This window comes from Mus musculus, chromosome 11 (genome assembly GCF_000001635.26).
Source record: "Mus musculus strain C57BL/6J chromosome 11, GRCm38.p6 C57BL/6J".
NCBI classification, from domain to species: domain Eukaryota; kingdom Metazoa; phylum Chordata; class Mammalia; order Rodentia; family Muridae; genus Mus; species Mus musculus.
Window position 1 is genome coordinate 78,062,010 of NC_000077.6, and position 19,916 is coordinate 78,081,925.

A 19,916-nucleotide genomic window follows, 5' to 3' on the forward strand; every position below is an offset into this window, starting at 1 on the left:
ATCTGAAATCAGAAGCCTGAAGAGACACAAGCAAGAGGACCAGTGCTAGTCAAAGGCCAGCCTGGGGTACAGAATGAGACCCTGTTAGAAAAAGGGGACTGGAGATGTAGTTCAGTTAATGAGGTGCTTGCCTGCCATGCACAGTGCCCTGGGCATTCATAAACCTCTAGCAGTTCACAAGCCTTTAGTAATGGTGCAGGCCTGTAATCCCAGCCACTTGGGAGGTAGACGCAGAAAGATCAGTAGCTCTGGGTAATTCTCGGCTCCATAGTTAAGTCCAGTCTGGAATAAATGAAAGGCCTGTCTCAAAATGAAAGCAAGGGAGGGGGAAGGGCTGAAGTTCAGTGACAGAGTGACTGCCTAGCATGCCAAGGCACTAGATTAAATTCCCAACCATTCTAACCCAGAAAAGGCGGGGGGCAGGGGGGGGGAGTGATCACTTACAAATTAGAAATAATAGCATGTTTTGGCTTTTTAAAAAACAAAACAAAACTAAACAGTTTTATATAACTCCTAAAACAAACAACAATCCTCCTTACCATCCAGGAAACTCTTTTTTTTTTTTTTTAATTATAAAGAAGGTAAATGATAACTCAGTAGACAAATGCACATAATAAATGTTTTTTCACTTAATAAATATATATCCTACATATAAAAAATAATAATAAAAGCAAGTGACAGGCAGGGCACAGAATGACCAATAGATAAATGAAAATGTATGTGGCAGATTGCATTTTCCAAAGATAGTGGCAACAATCTCCTCTGACCCACATGCTCTTTTTTACAGTAAGACTTTGACATCCTTCCAACTGGAGGTAGAGTTCACTCATGCCTCTCTCCCATCAAGCTGCTCAGGTGGGTCTCACTAGTGAGGTCACTGGAGTATGGCAGAAGAGATACTCTGAAACTATGTCATATACACATAGCTTCGGTTTTATTCACTGGAATACTACTTTTGTGTGGTTTTATTTTCTGGAGACAGGGTCTCCAGTAGTAGTTCAAGATGACCTTGGACTCATTGCCAAGGCTGGCCTGGAACCACTGCTCTCTCTTCTCCCTCCACAGTTCTAAGAATGACAACTGTGTGCCACCAAGACCAGCCTGGAATACCATGTCTTTTTGGTTTGTTTGTTTTTTGTTTTTTCGAGACAGGGATTCTCTGGGAAACAGGCAGATAGATCTCTGAGTTCAAGACCAGCCTGGTCTACAGATTGAGTTCCAAGACAGCCAGGACTACAGGGCTGCACAGAGAAACCCTGTTTCAAAACACCAATAAATAAACAAACAAACAAATAAATAAATAAATTCCTAACTCCAAACTATCCAAAAACCAAAAAGTAAAATAAAATAAAATAAAGATCAGAAGATAAGGGGGTCAGTGGTAGAAAGTTTGCCTGGCACATACACACATACCAGCTCTGTTCCATCCCTGGTAACACAATAAGAAAAGTGTTAATTAAAAAATAAACTGCTGGGCTGGTGAGATGGCTCAGTGGGTAAGAGCACCTGACTGCTCTTCCGAAGGTTCGGAGTTCAAATCCCAGCAAACACATGGTGGCTCACAACCATCCGTAACAAGATCTGACTCCCTCTTCTGGATTGTCTGAAGACAGCTACAGTGTACTTACATATAATAAATAAATGAATCTTTAAAAATATTTATATAAGTAAATAAATAAACAAACAAACAAACTGCCCAAGCCGGGTGTGGTGGCACACGCCTTTAATCCTAGAACTCGGGAGGCAGATGGGAGGCAGAGGCAGGCGGATTTCTGAGTTAGAGGCTAGCCTGGTCTACAGAGTGAGTTCCAGGACAGCCAGAGCTACACAGAGAAACCCTGTGTCAAAAAACAAAAAACAGAAGACAAAAAAACAAAACAAACAAACTGCCCGGGGCTGGAGAGATGGCTGAGTGGTTAAGAGCCTAGGCTGCTCTTCCAGAGGACCTGGGTTCAATTCCCAGAAACCACATGGCAGCTCACAATTGTCTGTAGCTTTCGTTCCAGAGAATCTGACACCCTTACATAGACATACTTGCAGGAAAACACCAATGTACATGAAAATAATTTTTTTTTTTTTTGGTTTTTTGAGACAGGGTTTCTCTGTATAGCCCTGGCTGTCCTGGAACTCACTTTGTAGACCAGGCTGGCCTCAAACTCAGAAATCTGCCTGCCTCTGCCTCCCAAGTGCTAAGATTAAAGGTGTGCGCCACCACCGCCCGGCTGAAAATAGATTTTTTTTTTAATTTAAAAAATAAAAAGTGAGCTGCCGGGTAGGCAGTGGTAATACAAGCCAGATAGTAGTGGTGCACGCCTTAATCCCAGCACTTGGAAGACAGAGGCAGGCAGATCTCTGAGTTTGAGGTCAGCCTGGTCTACAGAGTGAGTTCCAGGACAGCCAGGGCTACACAGAGAAACCCTGTCTCAGAAATAAATAGTACACAAACAATCTGCCAGCCAAGCTTAGTGGTGCACATCTGTAATCCTCATACTTTGAGGAAAGGATGATTGGGACGGAGTTCAAGGTCATACTCTGCTACACAGAAAGTCCAAGTCCATCCTTGAGACCCTATCTCAAAAAAGGAAAAGAAAAAAGGAAGACATAGGCTGTGTAGGTGTCTCGGTGGGTAAGAGTACCTGCTGAGCAAGACTGAGGGGCTGAGTTTGAATTCCCAGCACCCATATCAAAAGCTGATAGCCTCACACACTGTAAGCCTGTAACCCCAGCACTGGGGTTTGCTTCAACCTAGTTCCCAGTTATATGAGAGACCCTGGCTCAAGGGACTAAGGCAGAGAGTGGTAGAGTAGGACACCAAATATCTTCCCCTTCCCTGCATGGGTGAATGTACCCGTACACATGTGCATGTACCACACACGTATAAGCACATACACACCTCAAAACAATTTTGTAAAAATTTATTTGTTTTATGAATGTGACTACACTGTCACTGTCTTCAGGCACACCAGAAGAGGGCATCAGATATAGTAGACTGGAGATTCATTACAGATGGTTGTGAGCCACCATGTGGTTGCTGGGAATTGAACTAAGGACTTCTGGAAGAGCAGTCAGTGCTCTTAACCACTGAGCCATCTCTCCAGCCCCTCAAAACAAGGTTTTGTTTTGTTTTTTGGGGGGGTTCTTTTGTTTTTGTTTCTTTTGAAGTGGGTTTCATTGTCACTCTGGCTGACCTAGAACTTGCTATGTAGACCAGGCCAGCCACAGAGCTCTGCCTCCCAAGTACTGGGATTAAAGTTATGCATCACCACTCCCAGCTCAAAAAACTTAATTTTTAAAACAACTATGAAAAAAAATAAAAGAACCTAAGAACTGTTTGTTTGTCTTTTTGGGTTCCCAAGACAGTGTTTCTCTGTGTAGCCCTGGCTGTTCTGGACCAGGCTGGCCTCAAACTCAGAGATCTACCTGCCTTTGTCCCACCAAGTGCTGGGATCAAAGGTGTATGTCACCACTCTGGCTCTAATTAAATGTTTTACTCCTTTAATCTCTAGTTAACACTGGGAAAATAGACTACTACCGCCCTTGTTTAGTGGACAAAAGAACCTGAGCCACATGGAAGGGAAGATGCTTACACAAAGATGCAGTGAGTGTGTGCTCACTTTCAACCAGGACCTAAACCCAGAACCCCAGACTTGAAGCTCCTGTCTTTTAGGCCTGTGTGCCAGAACAGGGCTCAACAGAGTCTAGCTTGACCATTTGATCTAGATTGTTCAAAAACAATGACTAGCCAGGAAAGATTACCAAAGTAGCCTAGAAAAGATGGTAGACAAGGAGACAGAGCCCTACTTCTGAAGGATGCTTGTGAGGAAGAAGGGATGATTTGGGCTTGTGATGGGACCAATGGACTCTCAGAGTGGAGACAGCAGAACCATAACCCCAGAGCAGTCTCCCAGTGCATACTCTGGGCTTTCATGTACTTGTGAAGGACAGGAGAGGGTTCAATATGCTGACAGCCACTCCATGCTGCTGTATCCACACTGGCCTGAGGGCATGGCACAAACAGGGTTAAGAGGGCAGGAATCCGTGCCTCTGGGGTGGGTCATCAGGAGCCTCCTTTGGCCTGATAATCCACACTGCCTATCTCTTCCAGAGCAGCTGTGAGCAGGCAAGCTGTCTTAGCAAGAAGGGGGTGGGGAGAAGAACCTCCTAGCTGATGGCGGGAAGCATCTGCTTTCAAAAGCAGGGACTCAGACTCTCTGGGGATTTTCATACTGAATAACTACCTTTAGTGCTGTGACTAGTGATGAGAGGCCATGGCTTGAGAGTAGACACCACAGGGTCCCTACTAATCCCAAGAACAAGAACTCGAGCTGATGAACAGGCCTAAGGAGGTGGTGACGTCCATCCTTCCCTCATGTGTCCATGCAGGTGTGCAAGAGGCACACACACTATAGCACACATCTTTGCAGGTATGGGAGTGAGCACAGGGGCCCATGGCTACATGCCTCATTGGAAATGAATAGGGGAAGCTCACTGAAAAGCCAGAGGGAAGGAGCCTGGTGTTTGGTGAGCTGCACTGTACACAGCCAGGCTGGAGGTGAGAAGCATTCACCTGTATGATCTTATTGAACCTCACAAAATTATGGAAAGGAAGGCACTTTGACTTTCTGATGAAGAAGCCAAAACTCCAAGATTGTGAACAGGGGTCAGAGCCATTTAGCAGGTATCAGAAAACCTCAGATCCTGACAGGTTCAAAGCCATGCTGTCCCATCTGACTCTATCCATCCTGGATGGTGGTCAAGAAGCACATGACAACCCTAAGGTGTAACTTCCTGACCCTATAAACTGAAATCTCTGCTTCAAGCCATGGACAGTCTGTGATCTCAAGTGTCAAGATGGGCGGCTCACAAGCCGGCAGGAGTTCAGAAAGAGAACAGGACCCAGTGGGAGGGCATACTTCCTGGCACTTGGAAGATGGAGGCAGGAATATCCCAAACTAGAGATCAGCTTCAACCACTTATATGGCTTGAAACCACTCTGGGCTACTCAAAACAAAATAAACACACACACACACACACACACACACACACACACACACACACAAGGTTTTAAAGGGAGAACGGAAGAGAAGGGTTTGAGACTGGATATGTAGTTCAGTTGTCGAGTGCTTCCCTACCATGCGGCAGGGGTCAGGTGGATGAGTGGAATCTGAGGAAATAGAAATGAGAGAGACAGGAATGAAATTCTTCAGAGGCGTTTCCACACAGCCTTCCACAGAATCTTCCCAAGGAAGGAGGAGGAACTATTCTCATGCTCACCTCATAGGCAAGGAAACTGAAGCACAGAGAGATGAACTAAGCAGTGTACGCACAATCAGTCCTAATATGGCAAGTGGTAAAATTCAGGTCTGATTCTCTTGTCTCTGAAACACACGTGACCAGCTGAATTCTCAGTGAGTTTGTGTGCAGAATCCTTAAGCACGGAGCTGGAGCCCTACATCCTTAGTTGGTTTACTGTCATGCACAGCCATGCCCATGAGCCTCAGCTTTTCCACTGTAAAGGTGGCATGCAGTCTTCATGAAGACTGAAGGACACTGGCAGGACCCCTTTCAGGAAAGCCATGCCTACGAGCCACTCCCTGAAAGAGCTCCAGGAGCATCAAGGAACACTATTCAACATGCAGACTTGCTTCAGGAGCCAAGAGGGAACGTGCTGAGGATGTGAGAAGACTTGGGGCACAGTCTTCAGGGTGGCATCTGTTCCGTGTAAGGCATTCTCTGAACACTTCCTGAACCACAGACACGAACCCAACTTGAGGCCATTCACAGAGTAGTTGTAAATACCCAGGAGTCATATGACTGCAACAGGTGCTGAAGACAACAAGGAAAGACCCAAGGCCTGGACTCAGGGAAGTGCCAAGGGTTGGAAGTGTCACCGAGTAGTAAAGATGGACCTCAGGTGGGATAAGCAGGCAAGTTCCCCTTTGTCATTTACCAACCACATGAACAGTTTGGGATTAGGGAAGTCTTCCAGCTTCTTTTGTTGTTGTTGTTGTTGTTGTTGTTTTGCTTTTTTCAAGACAGGGTTTCTCTGTGTAGCCCTGGCTGTCCTGGAACTCACTCTGTAGACCAGGCTGGCCTTGAACTCAGAAATTTGCCTGCCTCTGCCTCCTGAGTGCTGGAATTAAAGGTGTATGCCACCACCACCCAGCCGTTTTCCAGTTTCTTAAAAGTTTTCTTTTTAAATATGCGTGTGTCTGTGTGTGTGTGTGCCATGTTTGTAGGCTCCCAAAGAGGGGTCAGATCCCTGTAGCTGAGTTATGTTTGTGAGCTGCCTTGTGTGGCTTTTGGGCCATCTCCCAGGCCAAATCCTTTCCCTCTATCTTTTCTTGATTTCTGTTTTCACACTAGGGATTAAGCTATACTACAGGCCTTCAGTTTTTTTTGTTTTTGTTTTTTGTATTTTTTTTTCTTTTCATACCTGCTAGCTCCTAGATTGATACTAGGCTCTTACTTTTTTTTTGTTTTTTGTTTTTTGAGACAGGGTTTCTCTGTGTAGCCCTGGTTGTCCTGGAACTCACTTTGTAGACCAGGCTGGTCTCGAACTTAGAAATCTGCCTGCCTCTGCCTCCTGAGTGCTGGGATTAAAGGCCTGCGCCACCACTGCCCGCTGCTAGTAGATTCTTAAAATGTTTTTTAATTATGTACATGTGAGCATGTCTCTATGTAGTTAAGTGCATTTGTGGGTACAGGTGCTCAAAACCCGGAGGTATCAGGGTCCCCTGGAGTAAGAGGAAACATCTGACAAGGTTGCTAGCAACCGAGCTGGGGCTCTCTGCAGTGCATGCTCTAAATGCTGAGACTGCAGGCCCAGATTTGACTGTTCTTAATTCCACTCACTCTATTTGTTAGTTGTTTCTGAATTTTGTTTTGTTGAGGCAGTCTCACGTAGCCTAGGCTGGCCTAGAATTCCTGCTCCTCCTGCCTCTACCTCTCAAGTACCAGGATAGCAGGCATATTCCACCATGCCTGTTTTATTCTGGGTGCAATAGGTAGTTCTGAAGGCCTTGCACATGCTAGCATACTCTATCACTCTATACTGTAGTCCATAATCCAAGGACTTAAGTTTTGCTTTTTTTTTTTTAAATGGGGTCTTCTCGTGCCCCCATGGTTGGTCTAGAAATAGCTATGGATCCTACTTTGACCTTGAACTTGTGGCAATCGACCTGCTTCAGCATTCTTAGTGCCGGGAACATAGGCATATTACACCATTCTCTCTCTCTCCCTCCCTCCCTCCCCCCCCCCCACCTGGCTGTGCAGCTGAGGATATCCTTGTGCTTCTGACCCTCCCCCCTCCTCCTCCCAGGTGCTAGAGTAACAACCCTGCGTCAAAATGCTGAGCTTACTCCAAAGACTTCTGGAAAACAAAACCTAATTAAGAGTAAAGCAGCTGGGCAGTGGTGGCACAGGCCTTTAATTCCAGCATTTGGGAGGCAGCGGCAGGCCGCTTTCTGAGTTCCAGGCCAGCCTAGTCTACAGAGTGAGTTCCAGGACAGCCAAGGCTACACAGAGAAACCCTGTCTCAAAGACATGAAACCCCCAGTCTGGGCCAAAACCTGTTAGAATGGGGGCTCATTTTCTTACCCCATGCATTCCCATTATTATATGACTCCCGGAAAGGGAGAGGGACTCCATTCCATTTCCCCGTAGGGAGCTAGGGAGTCAGAGAAGTGGAAAAACCACCATCAGGGAAGGCAGACTTGGGAGGGGAAAGTGGCCCCAGGTCCTGCTCTGGCCCCTGCAGGCCTGATAAGCACGTGCTAGGCTGCTACCCTGATAGTGGTCAGCGTATCGGGGATCCCAGGTTATCTTGCCCAGGCCCAGACTCTGTTCCTGCTCCACACCCTGATTGCAGAAGCCCCCACCCACAGTTAGAGGCCACGGCCACAGGCTCTCTGGCTGGTAGAGATATCTCTGCCCTCTACTCCCAGGAACACTCACTTCTCTCAAACTCACCCTGGGGTCTGGCCTGAGCAGCGCAGTGGGCAGCCCTGGTGTGGGAAGGAGCTTGGCTGTCTGTGGCTCCTAGAGTAGAGGTGGCTTTGGAGGGTTACAAGAAATGAAAGGGAGGCAAGAGATGACATGGCCAGAGCACTGATGGTGACATTTTCTCACCTCTGTGACCCACAGCTTGCTGGGCCATGCAGTACTCCTGAAGCTCAGAGAAGAGCAACTTGCCACCAGCCACACAGCTAATGAGGCAAAGAGAAGGAGAGACAAGAGGCACATTTGCAGTGTGCTGGCCCTCACCATCACCCCAGAAGGAGGACACCAAGAGCTCCATCTTACATTTGAGGAAACAGAGGCTAAGTTTGGTTCTAAGTCACAGAGCTGGATGTAGTGAGCTGTGACTGCCACTCGGGGCCTGTCACTGCTAATGCAGGGCATTCTCAGGGTTTCCAAAGTGTTTTCAAGAATATTCCATGGGAGCATGGAATGAAGGCAGATGCCTACCTATAATTTGGCATGTGAAAGCAGGATCAAGTTATACAGGAAATTCCTGGCCAAACTCAGACACATACGAAAGCAAGCAAGCAAGCAAGAGGGAGGGATGGGAAAAGGGAGGGAAGGAGGGGAGACAGAGAAAGACAGAATTTCAGATGCCTAACAGAAGCCTGCCTTCCCTGTGGTCCTCTGTGGGTAGCAGAGCAGACTTGGGCCTTCGCTTATTTGAACTCCAGTGGCTAGCATCTGTGCCTTGTAAAAGCACTTTATGCAAGTCAGCCTGCTGGCAAAGGCCTGTAATGCCAGTTACTTGGGAGGCTTGAGGCAGGAGGATTAAAAAAAAATCAAGGGCTGCCTAAACTATACAGTTAGCTTCAATGTCAGCCTGAGCAACCCAAAACAGAAAGTGAAAAGAGGGGCAGAGGGCGGAGGTGCAGTGGAGTTGTTCCAATGCTTGCTCACAGCCGTAAGGCTCTGGGTCCATTCTCAGCACTGAAGAAACCTGGCATAGTGGTGAAGGCCTGCAGCCCTTGCACTCAGTAATCAGACACAGGAAGCTCAGAAGTTCAGTGCCATCCTCAGTTACAAATGGAATTTGAGCAGGTGGTGATAGCACAGGCCTTTACCCCCAGCAATCAGAGGCAGAGGCAGGCAGATCTCTGTGAGTTCAAGGCCAGCCTGGTTTATAGTTTCAGGACACAAGTCTACAGAGAAAGCCCATCTTCACAAACAAAGGAAAATAGAATGTGAGGCCACATGAGATTCTGTTTCAGTAATAAAAGGAGACCATGGCAAGATATTGCACACCTCTAACCCAAGCACTCAGGAGGCAGAGGCTGCCAGATCTCTAAGTTCCAGGCCAGCCTGGGCTACATACAAAGTTCCAGGCCATCCAGGGATACACAGTGAGATCCTTTCTCAGGACAAAACAAAGAAACAATAATAAAAGCACTGTCACTCATACCTACATAAGATGTGTCTTTAAAGAAAATTAAAGGCCGGGCGTGGTGGCGCACGCCTTTAATCCTAGCACTCGGGAGGCAGAGGCAGGCGGATTTCTGAGTTCGAGGCCAGCCTGGTCTACAAAGTGAGTTCCAGGACAGCCAGGGCTATACAGAGAAACCCTGTCTGGAAAAACCAAACCAAAAAAAATAAATAAATAAATTAAAGAGTGAATAGATAGAGAAGCGTCCCTGTGGCAGGGACACTTAGGGACCTGACAGTGCTAACTAGGTGAGGGGAGATCAGGCATGGCAGAGGTGGAGCAATGCTGGAAATAGACACCTCCACAGAACCGAAGGTTAGGTCTCTCCTCCCACTCCCATTCACCACCCCTCACCCCCCACCCTCAAAGGAAGAAACAGACCAGACTGTCTAGGATAAGAAAGGGGGCGGAACATCCCCCAGAATGAGGGTCTAAATAGCAGAGGCTCAGCTGTGGGGAGTGTCTCAGCACAAGTTTCTGCTTCTCCACAGGGAGAGACCCAAACATATCAGGCTCTCATTGTGTCTTGAGCTCTGATGAAATGCCCCGGCCCTTACACTGGCTCCCACAAGGCCTGGGGGCTGAGGTGCTCCTCAGCTTCCCAGCAGAGGCCCACTTGTCCACGGACCTTGCCAGAGGTGGCTTGCAAGCTTCAGCTCTGCCCACCCAGCTCAAACAGAGTCAAAGCCTAGGGATGGAGTCAGGCTGAGGGTACATGGAGCCTGCTCCCAGATAGATTCCATCTAGGTCCAGTTGCCAGGACCTCCCTGTCCTATTCAGATTCAACTAACATTCCCATCATCACCCACAACAAACTGGGACCTTTCAGCGAGGCCCGAACAACTAAGCCCTGAAGGACGTGGTGAGGGTCTTTCTCTTTCCTAGCCCAGTGGGGTAGGCAGGTAACCTTCTTTGTGGGGTTGGGGGTGAATGGTCACCCACTTAGAAGACGGGAGGCAGGGTGGCGGTGTAGTGTCAGTGTTGGGGTTCTTGGCTAGCATCTTCAGCCTTCAGTTTCATTCCCAGCACAGGAAACTAAGCAGAAGATAAACAAAAAGGGAGCCAAGCCTCAGCTTGTCTCAGGAAGCCAGCAGGCAAAGAGTTAAGAAGCAGGGACTTCTAGAACCCGGGAAAACGTGCCCCACCCAGGGGAGGGGCCAGAGGGTTAAAAGCCAAGCTGCTTGAGTGAGAAGAGACAAGGCAGGCTCTCCCTGTGCAGAGGATTCCCTGGACGAGGCTCCAGCTCCACTCCAGCTCCAGGTAAGCAGTCCTTGGAGTGGCTGTCAGCCTGCTTATAGGTCTGCCCAGAGGGAAGCTCCTGCCTCACAACTTCGTTTCTGCCTGTAACTCTGGATCCCTAAGAGACCCGAGTAGACCTTAGCTTCCTTCTCTAAGCCACCTGGGGTTATCCTGGACCACAGGATCAGGGAGATGCTGCTCTGGGAGGGAAGTGGAGGAGCAGAGGTAGGGACTTAGGTGTCCCTGACTGACCCTGAGCCAATCCCCTGGCTCACTCCAGGCCTGCTGCTCACCTCCTCCTCCAGGACCTTGGCTGGGATATCATCATATACTGTAAGTTTGTGATGAGACACTACAGTATAGATGATGTACTAGTCTGGGTACCCCACCTCCAGAGCCTGCCTGGTTTGCAGCAGAGATGCAGAAGTACACGGGCTCACTGCTCGGCCTAATCAAGCCTGCTGACAGCTGTGGCACTTGGGAATGGCGAGGAAACCGTTACCATTACTGAGTTTAGTAATGGTAACGGTTCTCTTGCTGCTCCCACAAACTGTGCCAAGAAGAGCTCATGACCCTGGAGCAGACTGCTGGAAGAAAAGGACACCCAGGCTGACAAGAGAATGGGGTTGGGGGAAAGGGTACATTTTCCTCTTCACTGTGCCAAAGAAATAAAAGATAAGAATAAGAGCACTTGTCATTTAACTTTATTAGCATCCGAGGCTGGGTGGTTGGATGGGATGGGAGGACCTTTGTGAGTTTAAAGCTAGCCTGATCTATGTAGAGATAGCCAGCCAGTCAGAGTTGTAGGGTAAGAACCCGGTCTCAAAAAAAAAAATAATAATAATAATAAAAGAAAAAGGAAACACGGGTCCTTATGCAACTTCAAGGTGAGGAACTTGGGGGAGAAGAGAAAAATTGTGTTCCTACCAACAACTGGAAACTCAGGGCAAGAGTTTGGTTCCAATGCTAGCGGGGTGGACATGACTTAGAACCATGGGTTCTAGGGTGTGGTTCAGCATGTATCCTATACAACTGACTGAGACCCTAGGCAGAGGAACGCCCCGAGAACTGAGCTAAGTGGAAACATGGTTGGGCAAGCACTGTGCAGACTCGGCAATGCCAGGCTGGCTGGCACAGGACCTTCACAGGACCAAGGGCCTCTCCTCCCATTGATGACCGACCGACTAGGCCATCCTCTGCTACATATGCAGCTGTAGCTATGGGTCCCTCACAATGGAAACCAGTCAGTGTCCATGGCCCTTCCCAGTCCTGTAGACCCCTCTGACAGGGGTAGTTCTAGTCAGTGACTCTGCCAGCAGCTTGAGCAGGGATCCACTGGGAGAAGCAACAGAGGATGGTCATTTGAGGAGTTTCACAGAGAGGCGGATGAGAACGTCACAGTGGAAGATGTCCATGAGGTCCCGGCCCACCTCCTGTGCAATCTGGGAGATCAAGAGGCCCTTCTGACCAATCAGGATCCTCTGCAAGTAGTGAAAAGAGAGGCACATGGTTCTGCTCTTGGCCTCACAGATGGGGAAGAGGCCATGGGTAACACTGCTACCCTTCTCTGAGCATCCCTCACTTACCACATGAGATTCTTTGGGCACCAGAAGGTTCTGTTGGATCACTAGCTCTCCACTTGGTCCTTCCTCCCATATCACTGTCTTCTGTATAAGGAGACATCAGGACTAATCAGGCAGGCTCATCTCTGTATCTCTTGGTACCCAACTGTTCCAGGGGTGTGCCTGGTATACAGGCACTGTGTCCTTTTCCTCTGCCCACACCTGCTGCACACCGTAGGGCACCTCCTCAGGCAGGTACTCTAAGAGCTTCTCTCTGATTTTATTGGCACAGATCTCTTCGGGTGTCTGGCTAGTGAGCACACCACTGTGGAACTCCCAGGGTCCTGGCTGGGCCTGTGTCAGAAGGTATTGCTGTGGGAACAAAGGAAGAGTAGGTTCTTAACCCCCATCAGAACATTTGTTTATGCATGCTTCTAGGAGGAAAAGGCTATGACCCATCCTCATGTAGCCCAAGCTGACCTTAAAATTACTACATAGTAGCTGACTACAGGGGCGAGCTGCCACAACTGACTGAAACACCTTTAAGAGAGCATCTCAGGCAGATCAAGCTGGCCTTGTCCATCCTCGTTTGTCCAGGCTGGGAATGAGCCTCCAATCTTCCTGTCTCTATCTCCTAAATGCTATAGTAGCAGGTGTGCACCCACGTGTGTGTCCAGCTTATGTGGGGCTAGATACTGAATCCAGCACACGAGACAAGCATTCTACCAACTGAGATACATTCCTAACTTTGTTTCTGGTCTCTATGTTGCTTGGCTGGCCTAGAACTCACAATGGAAACCAGGTTGACCTCAAACTGAGTAATCCTTCTACCTCTGCCTCCTGAGTGCTGGGATAACAGCTGTGTGCCACCACCCCTGGCTGTTTTCTGTTTCCTGAGACAGGGTCTCATTGTAACTGAAGCTATTCTTGAATTCACTATGTGGTTAAAAATGACCTTGAAATCCTGATTCTCTTGCCTTGGCCTTTCAAATTCGGGGATTACAAACATAAATGACCAGAGCCAGAGTTTTGTTTTGTCTTTTAAAAGACAGGATCTCGGTGGATATCAGGCTGGTCTGGATGAGGCCTATCGTAACATGGTAGAAGTGGTGGATTATGGGCAAGGCTAACTGACCTTCAATGTGTTCACATCCTTGTTGTTTAGTGCTGATAACATGAAGATCTCCTGGAAGTAGGGCCAGCCAATTCTCTGAGGGTTCCTCACTGAGTGTGCATTTGGGCCCTCAGTTTCAGGGCCAGGGCAGTGGGTGCTGGAGCGTGAGCGCAAGGCCTGCTTGATATTAAGCTTCTTGCCATTGACAACACCTTCAGTGAGGGCTGCTGTCAGCTCCAGGAGAACTGACTTCTGCTTCAGGCAATCTACCTGGACATGCGGGATGAACAAAGTGCATGGTGAGAGCCATGGGACTCTGGAAGGAAAACTCTCTCACGTGGGCAGTCCTTACCTTGTTTAAGACGAGGATGCTAGGGACCTGAGAGAACTTGGTCAAGCACTGCAGCACCTGGGGGTTGAGCCGACTCCTGGTCCACTTGTCTGACACATCCACAAGAACTACAACTAGAAGGTGGCAGACAGACAAAAGGATATCTGTAACCTTCCTCCTGACCCACGACAAGTTCCTGGCTACGGGCCCCAGCCAGACCTCGGCTCCCAAACTCCCAGGAATGAAAGGCCCCATTAATAGGGCTTCAGATCTTTAGTTTGAGTCTAACCAAGATCAGCAGATTCCATGCTCGTCCATGGATCTTCCAGCAAAGAGCGCTCCAGATGGTGCCTAAAGAACAAATGTATCAGTCAGGAAGGCTTATGACTGGTCAGTTCTTATGAGGAATGGTAGATAAAAGGGAAAACTTCCAGCTCCTATGAACAAATATCCCCTCCCCCTTTTCTCCTCTTTTTAAAAAAATCACCCCTCCCCCAACAAACACACAAGCATGTGTCCCCATAGCTAATACCTCTTCTGTTTAACAGGACTGATGATGCCAGGTGTGTCAAGCAGAATCTAGAATCAGAAAGATACCCACACCGCCCCCCCAAAAAAGAAAAGATTTTTAATGGACTAGTGGAGAAAAGGGCCACACACACTTTAAGTCTTAGGATTCAGTCCAGGGCTTTACTCATATTAGGTAAGTATTCAAGGATTCTAACAAGAATTTGCAGAGTCAGGCTGGTGAGATAGCTCAGTGGATAAGAGCACTGACTGCTCTTCAGAAGGTCATGAGTTCAAATCCCAGCAACCACATGGTGGCTCACAACCATCCGTAACAAGATCTGACACCCTTTTCTAGTGTGTCTGAAGACAGCTACAGTGTACTTACATATAATAAATAAATAAATCTTTAAAAAAAAAAAAAGAAAAAAGAAAGCCGGGCGTGGTGGTGCACGCCTTTAATCCCAGCACTCCACTTGGGAGGCAGAGGCAGGCAGATCTCTGAGTTCGAGGCTGGCCTGGTCTACAAAGTGAGTTTGAGTCACAAGAGGCTTTTTATTTTTTAACTTTTTTACTTTGCCAAGGCCTCACTTGTAGTCCTGGCTGTCCTGGAATTCTCTATATGTAACAGGCTGGACTTGAACTCATAAGAGATCCACCTGCCTCTGCCTCCCAAGTGCTGGGATTAAAGACATGCATAAACATACATAGTTAGAGAATGGCTGTCTTTGATATCAGCATCCTGCCTTTCCTTCATGGGCAAACTGTTAACTGATCTTAGATCTCTTATCCTTCGGTATGATTTCAATGCTAATGGGACCCCAAGGGAAGAGGGTGACCATGAATAAATGAAAGATTAATGCTGGAGATGCGGCTCAAGGGCAGAATGCTTGGGTAGCACTCAAGAGCCCAAGGTTAGCTCCCCAGCACTACACAAAAGAAACCACACAAAACCAGAGTTCAGTGTTGAATTGCTTTAATTAGTCAGGTGTGGTATCACACTCCTAAAATCCCAGCACAAAGAAGTCAATAGCCAGGCAGTGGTGGCACATGCCTTATACCTCTAATCCCAGCACTTGGAAGGCAGAGGCAGGTGGATTTCTGAGTTCGAGGCCAGCCTGGTCTACAGAATGAGTTCCAAGACAGCCAGGGCTATACAGAGAAACCCTGTCTCGAAAAATTAAAAAAAAAAAAAAAAAAAAAAAAAAAGGAAAGATTGGCCTACATATTTAGTTCAGTCCCAGTCAGGGCTACATGGTAAGACTCTGTCTCCAAAAGTTAAAATACTGAGAGCTGGGTATGTGGTACCTCTTGTACCTGAGTACCTGAAAGATGGGAGTAGGCAGGAAGATAATAAATTCAAGGTGAGTTCCAAGACAGCCAGGGCTACACAGAGAAACTCTGTCTCGAAAAACAAAAAAACAAAAAGGAGTTTTTGGTTTGTTTTGATTGTAGACCAGGCTGGCCTTGAACTCACAGAGATCTGCCTCCTCTGCCTCCTAAGAACCGGGATTGAAAGCATGAGCCACCACCACTACCAGGTAATTTTTTTTAAAGGCTAATTGTTTGGTTTCACTATCTTGTTTGCAGAACTTCTGCAAGTACCTACCACTTGGGTCTCCTTCTCTGTGATGACCCCCAGAGCTTGACATCGAGTGGTGTGCACCTTCTTTGAAACAGGAAACACCTTCCAGAAAGAGAGAGGTTCCAATGAGACCCCAGATCTCTCCCAGGCCATCCATAAAAGAAAAGCAAGAAGTGAATGGAAAAAATAAAAAAATAAAAAAAAGATGGGTATAGAGGGCTAGAGAGATAGTTCAGTGGATAACAGAACTACTTTCTCTTCCAGTGGACCTAGGTTCAACTCCCAGTTCCTAAGTGGTGGCTCACAACTAATTGTCACTCCAGTTTCAGAGGATCTAGCACCTTTTTCTGGCTTCTGTGGGTACCAAGCACACAAGCAGTACACATACTTGCAGGCAAAACACCCATATACAGAAAATAACGTGTTAAAAGGGAGGTGTAGAGGTTGAGATGAGATATCTGTAGCATACTTTACGGCCCAGCAGCTGATTGGAAAGTGTTGACTTCCCTGCATTTGGGGCTCCCAGGAGGACCACGCGGAGGACCCGTGGATTCTCAGGCATGTCGGGAGTGTGCACCAAGAGTAGATTCTGCTCATCTGTGTTAGGATGGGAACGGGAGTGATAGGTTGGATACTCATCTCTGATAACTAAGGAAGCAGTCAACATAAAAGATGAGCACCCCAGGCAGAAGCCACCCACTCTTAACTTTGAGACTAGCTTGGCATTTGAGCTTACTTGATTTCATTAGGTTACCTCTCTAAGTCTGATGCCCTCTTCTGATGTGTCTGAAGACAGCTACAGTGTACTTACATATAATAAGTAAATATATCTTTAAAAAAAAAAAAAGAGGGGCTGGTGAGATGGCTCAGTGGGTAAGAGCACCCGACTGCTCTTCCGAAGGTCCGGAGTTCAAATCCCAGCAACCACATGGTGGCTCACAACCATCCGTAACGAGATCTGACTCCCTCTTCTGGAGTGTCTGAAGACAGCTACAGTGTACTTACATATAATAAATAAATCTTTAAAAAAAAAAAAAAAAAAAAAAGAGGTTTAAAAAAGAGTGGATCTCCTTTGAGACCAAGGCCAACCTGGGCTACATAACTAGACCCTGCCTCAAAAAAACAAAACCACCACACTAAATGATACCAAAGAAACGGCACTTTATAAAATGGATGTGGTGGCTCGAACCTGAAATCCCCACATGCAGGAGGCTGGGGATAGTGAGCTCCAGGTTATCCTGGTCTAGAGTGAAACTCTGTCTCAATGTCACCCTGAAAGAAGCATGGACTACAGTCTGGTAGGAGACTAGGCACTGTTACTTGCAATGCAGTATCATAAGGAGAGATTGAAACATTTTGCAGTACCTTCATAGCAGCATAGGGTACCACAGTCAGAGCTGAAATTTTTCTCCAGATCTTCCACCTCCACCTCCTCAGTGTAGGGACTACAGGCATGCACCATAAGGCCTGACTTAATTTAGGATTAAACCAAGTAGATAGGGCTCAAGATCCACGTATTGGGTCTATACTGCTTGATGAGGACTTGAGGACCTGGTAATGGCTTGGCAGAAGCCAACCCATTCTTAACTTTGAGAATAGTTTGGCATTTGAGCTTACTTGATCATTAGGTTACCTAAACTCTCTAAGTCTCTTGTTTTTTTTTTTTTTCATATGTAATATGGAATCACATTAACTATTTATGAATAACTTCTTTTTCAAAATGACAACTGTATGGGAGAAAAAAAAAACACAGGCTGGGCATTGAGGACTGAGGGAGACAACTTTGCCTTGACTAATGACTGACTGTAACCAACAGAGGGTCTAGGTTCTTCACATTCCTAAAACTCTTTATGTTGCTATATTTATTTATTTGTGTGTCAGTGGGAGCTTATGGTAGTTAGGGCAAAACTGTCTGGGTCTCAGTTTCCACCATATGAGTTCCAAGGACTGAACTCAGGTTGTCAAGCAACAAGAGCCTTCGTCTGTTTCACAGACCCTCACTTTCAAACTCTTTGACAGCCTTCTCCACTCGCCTCTCCTTGGGCTCAGGTTTATTTTTTATTAAATGAGAAGTTAAACTGCTATTTCTAGAGGCAGAGGGATTTTACTTACGATACATGATTTCCACTGCTAAAACCATCAGAGGCCGGTCATGGCCAACACCTGTAATCCCAACACTTAAGAGGCTGCAGCGGGAAGATCCGAATTCCAAGCTGGTTTGGGCTACACATCAAAACATGTCATAGAACCAAACACCTGTAACTAACATAGCTGGACCCTTTACCTCTGTGCACCGACACCGCGGGGACGCTCGGAACCAACGAACTGTCAGGCTGAGAAAATCCAAGGATACGGTCCAAGGCGGAGTCCTGACCATAACGACTAGAGGCCGAGGCCAGGAGGGGACCAGAGAAAGTGGAGCCCACGACACAGGACACGCACCTCGCCTGGTTACCTAGAAGACAGCCGGGCGGAGCAAGCCATTCCCTCCCTGCATGCGAACCCACCTGTCGGGCCCCTAACAAGGCCCGAACGAGCCCAGCGCAGTACCGCCTGGGGGCAGCCATTTTGCCGCAATGCACCCTGGTACCGATCAGAAGCGCGACGCGATTGGACCGAGAAGCCCACGGACCAACGAGTGGAAGAAAGCTAGATCGGCCCAAACAGAATCTCCATTCTACAACAAGGGATACCCTAGGAGGCGGAGGGAAAGACGGTATCCAAAGGCTAAGGAAAGGCAAAATTGTGCTGTGTTTCCTGCCTGAGTATAACAGTCGTCTTGGACTCCCAAACACATCATTTCTCCTCCTGCCAAAGTTGTGTAAAGAGCTTTTAAACCATGTCTTCCTAATGACATTCCTCGGGACACCATACCGCAGAAGCTCCTCTTAGCGGCTTAAGAGGAGAAACTCTCTTATTGCTAGGAGTGGGCGTGGGCATGGGAACGGGCTCTAAGCTTCATTTCACTAGATTTTTTTCTTTTTCTTTTTTAAGTGCTTTCTAGCCTCAACCCTGCAGGATCCTTTCTTATTTCCTCTTTTGCTGTGTTTTAGCTGGGCGTGGCAGTCTTAGGGTTACTATAGCTGTGATGAAACACCATAACCAAAAGCTACTTGGGGAAGAATGGGTTTTATTTGGCTTATATGTCTAGACTCACAATCCACTGAGGGGAGACAAGGAAGGAGCTCAAACCAAGCAGAAACCTGGAGACAGGAGTAGATGCAGAGACCGTGGAGGGGGATGCTGCTTACTGGCTTACTCCTCATGGTTTGTTCAGCCTGCTTTCTTATAGCATTTAGGAACACCAGCCCAGGTGTGGCACCACTCACAATGCCTCCCATATCAACAGTTAATTAAGAAAATGCCTACAGCCCAATCTTATGGAGGCAATTTCTCAATCGAGGTTCCGTCCTCTGAGATGACACCAGCTTGTGTCAAGTTATCATAAAACTAGTCAGCACAGGTTGCTTTGTGAAGTCTGCACCTTTTTGGTGTCTAGACCTCAGTTAAAGGGTGGTTCTGTGGTAAACATTCCTGTTGAGTAGCAGACTGTATTTACCTCTCTAAATATCAACTCCTATCTATTCTCTGAGATTAAAGCTTTTTTTTTTTTTCGAGATTAAATCTCGAGGCTCTGAGATTAAATCTTACTGAAGGAAAATGAGCAGAAGAAAAAAAAAAGCAGGTAGCTGTATGTGATGGAGCGTTCCTGTAACCCCAACATTTAGGAGGTGGAGGCCAAAGGATGAGGATATTGAGGGCCAGCCTGGGATGAATACTTGTCTTAAAAAACGGGTAAGGGGGGCTGGTGAGATGGCTCAGTGGGTAAGAGCACCCGACTGCTCTTCCGAAGGTCCAGAGTTCAAATCCCAGCAACCACATGGTGGCTCACAACCATCCGTAACGAGATCTGGTACCCTCTTCTGGAGTGTCTGAAGACAGCTACAATGTACTTACATATAATAAATAAATAAATCTTTAAAAAAAAAAAAAGATTTATTTAAAAAAAAAAAAAAAAAACGGGTAAGGGTAGGTTGAGAAACCTGGAAGATTAGATGTTGTCTTAATCCCAGCACTTAGTGGGCAGAAGAAGGATGATCTCTGCAAGTTAGAAGTCAGCTTGGTCTACCTAG

The 19,916-nt window shown here is 47.2% G+C and overlaps 1 protein-coding gene and 3 non-coding genes across 4 annotated transcripts; 2 read left to right on the forward strand and 2 right to left on the reverse strand.

Annotated features, from left to right (window-relative positions):
- Nucleotides 1-10,995: 10,995 nt before the first annotated feature.
- On the forward strand, nt 10,996-11,061 carry Mir144 (microRNA 144). Its single transcript, NR_029556.1, has one exon. It is a non-coding gene; the product is annotated as a microRNA 144 (primary transcript).
- Nucleotides 11,062-11,160: 99 nt separating this feature from the next.
- Mir451b (microRNA 451b) lies at nt 11,161-11,232 on the reverse strand. Its single transcript, NR_105850.1, has one exon. It is a non-coding gene; the product is annotated as a microRNA 451b (primary transcript).
- Mir451a (microRNA 451a) lies at nt 11,161-11,232 on the forward strand. The gene has a single exon (NR_029971.1). It is a non-coding gene; the product is annotated as a microRNA 451a (primary transcript).
- Nucleotides 11,233-11,366: 134 nt separating this feature from the next.
- Eral1 (Era (G-protein)-like 1 (E. coli)) lies at nt 11,367-18,374 on the reverse strand. The gene is made up of 10 exons (NM_022313.2): nt 18,068-18,374; nt 16,253-16,380; nt 15,808-15,885; nt 14,224-14,270; nt 13,981-14,042; nt 13,713-13,825; nt 13,382-13,630; nt 12,469-12,618; nt 12,271-12,351; nt 11,367-12,165 (listed from the first exon to the last, which is right to left on the reverse strand). Exons 1-10 carry the CDS (start codon nt 18,348-18,350, stop codon nt 12,043-12,045), a joined length of 1,314 nt encoding a protein of 437 aa, NP_071708.2. The 5' UTR covers nt 18,351-18,374; the 3' UTR covers nt 11,367-12,042.
- Between the last annotated feature and the right edge of the window lie 1,542 nt (nt 18,375-19,916).

Coding starts and splice junctions, on each gene's coding strand:
- Eral1 (NM_022313.2), bottom strand. CDS start 18,350: ATGGCTGCCCCCAGGCGGTACTGCGCTGGGCTCGTTCGGGCCTTGTTA. Junction 13,631..13,712: donor GCATCCTCGTCTTAAACAAG/GTAAGGACTGCC, acceptor CCGCATGTCCAG/GTAGATTGCCTGAAGCAGAA. Junction 12,166..12,270: donor TGCCCAAAGAATCTCATGTG/GTAAGTGAGGGA, acceptor CACTACTTGCAG/AGGATCCTGATTGGTCAGAA.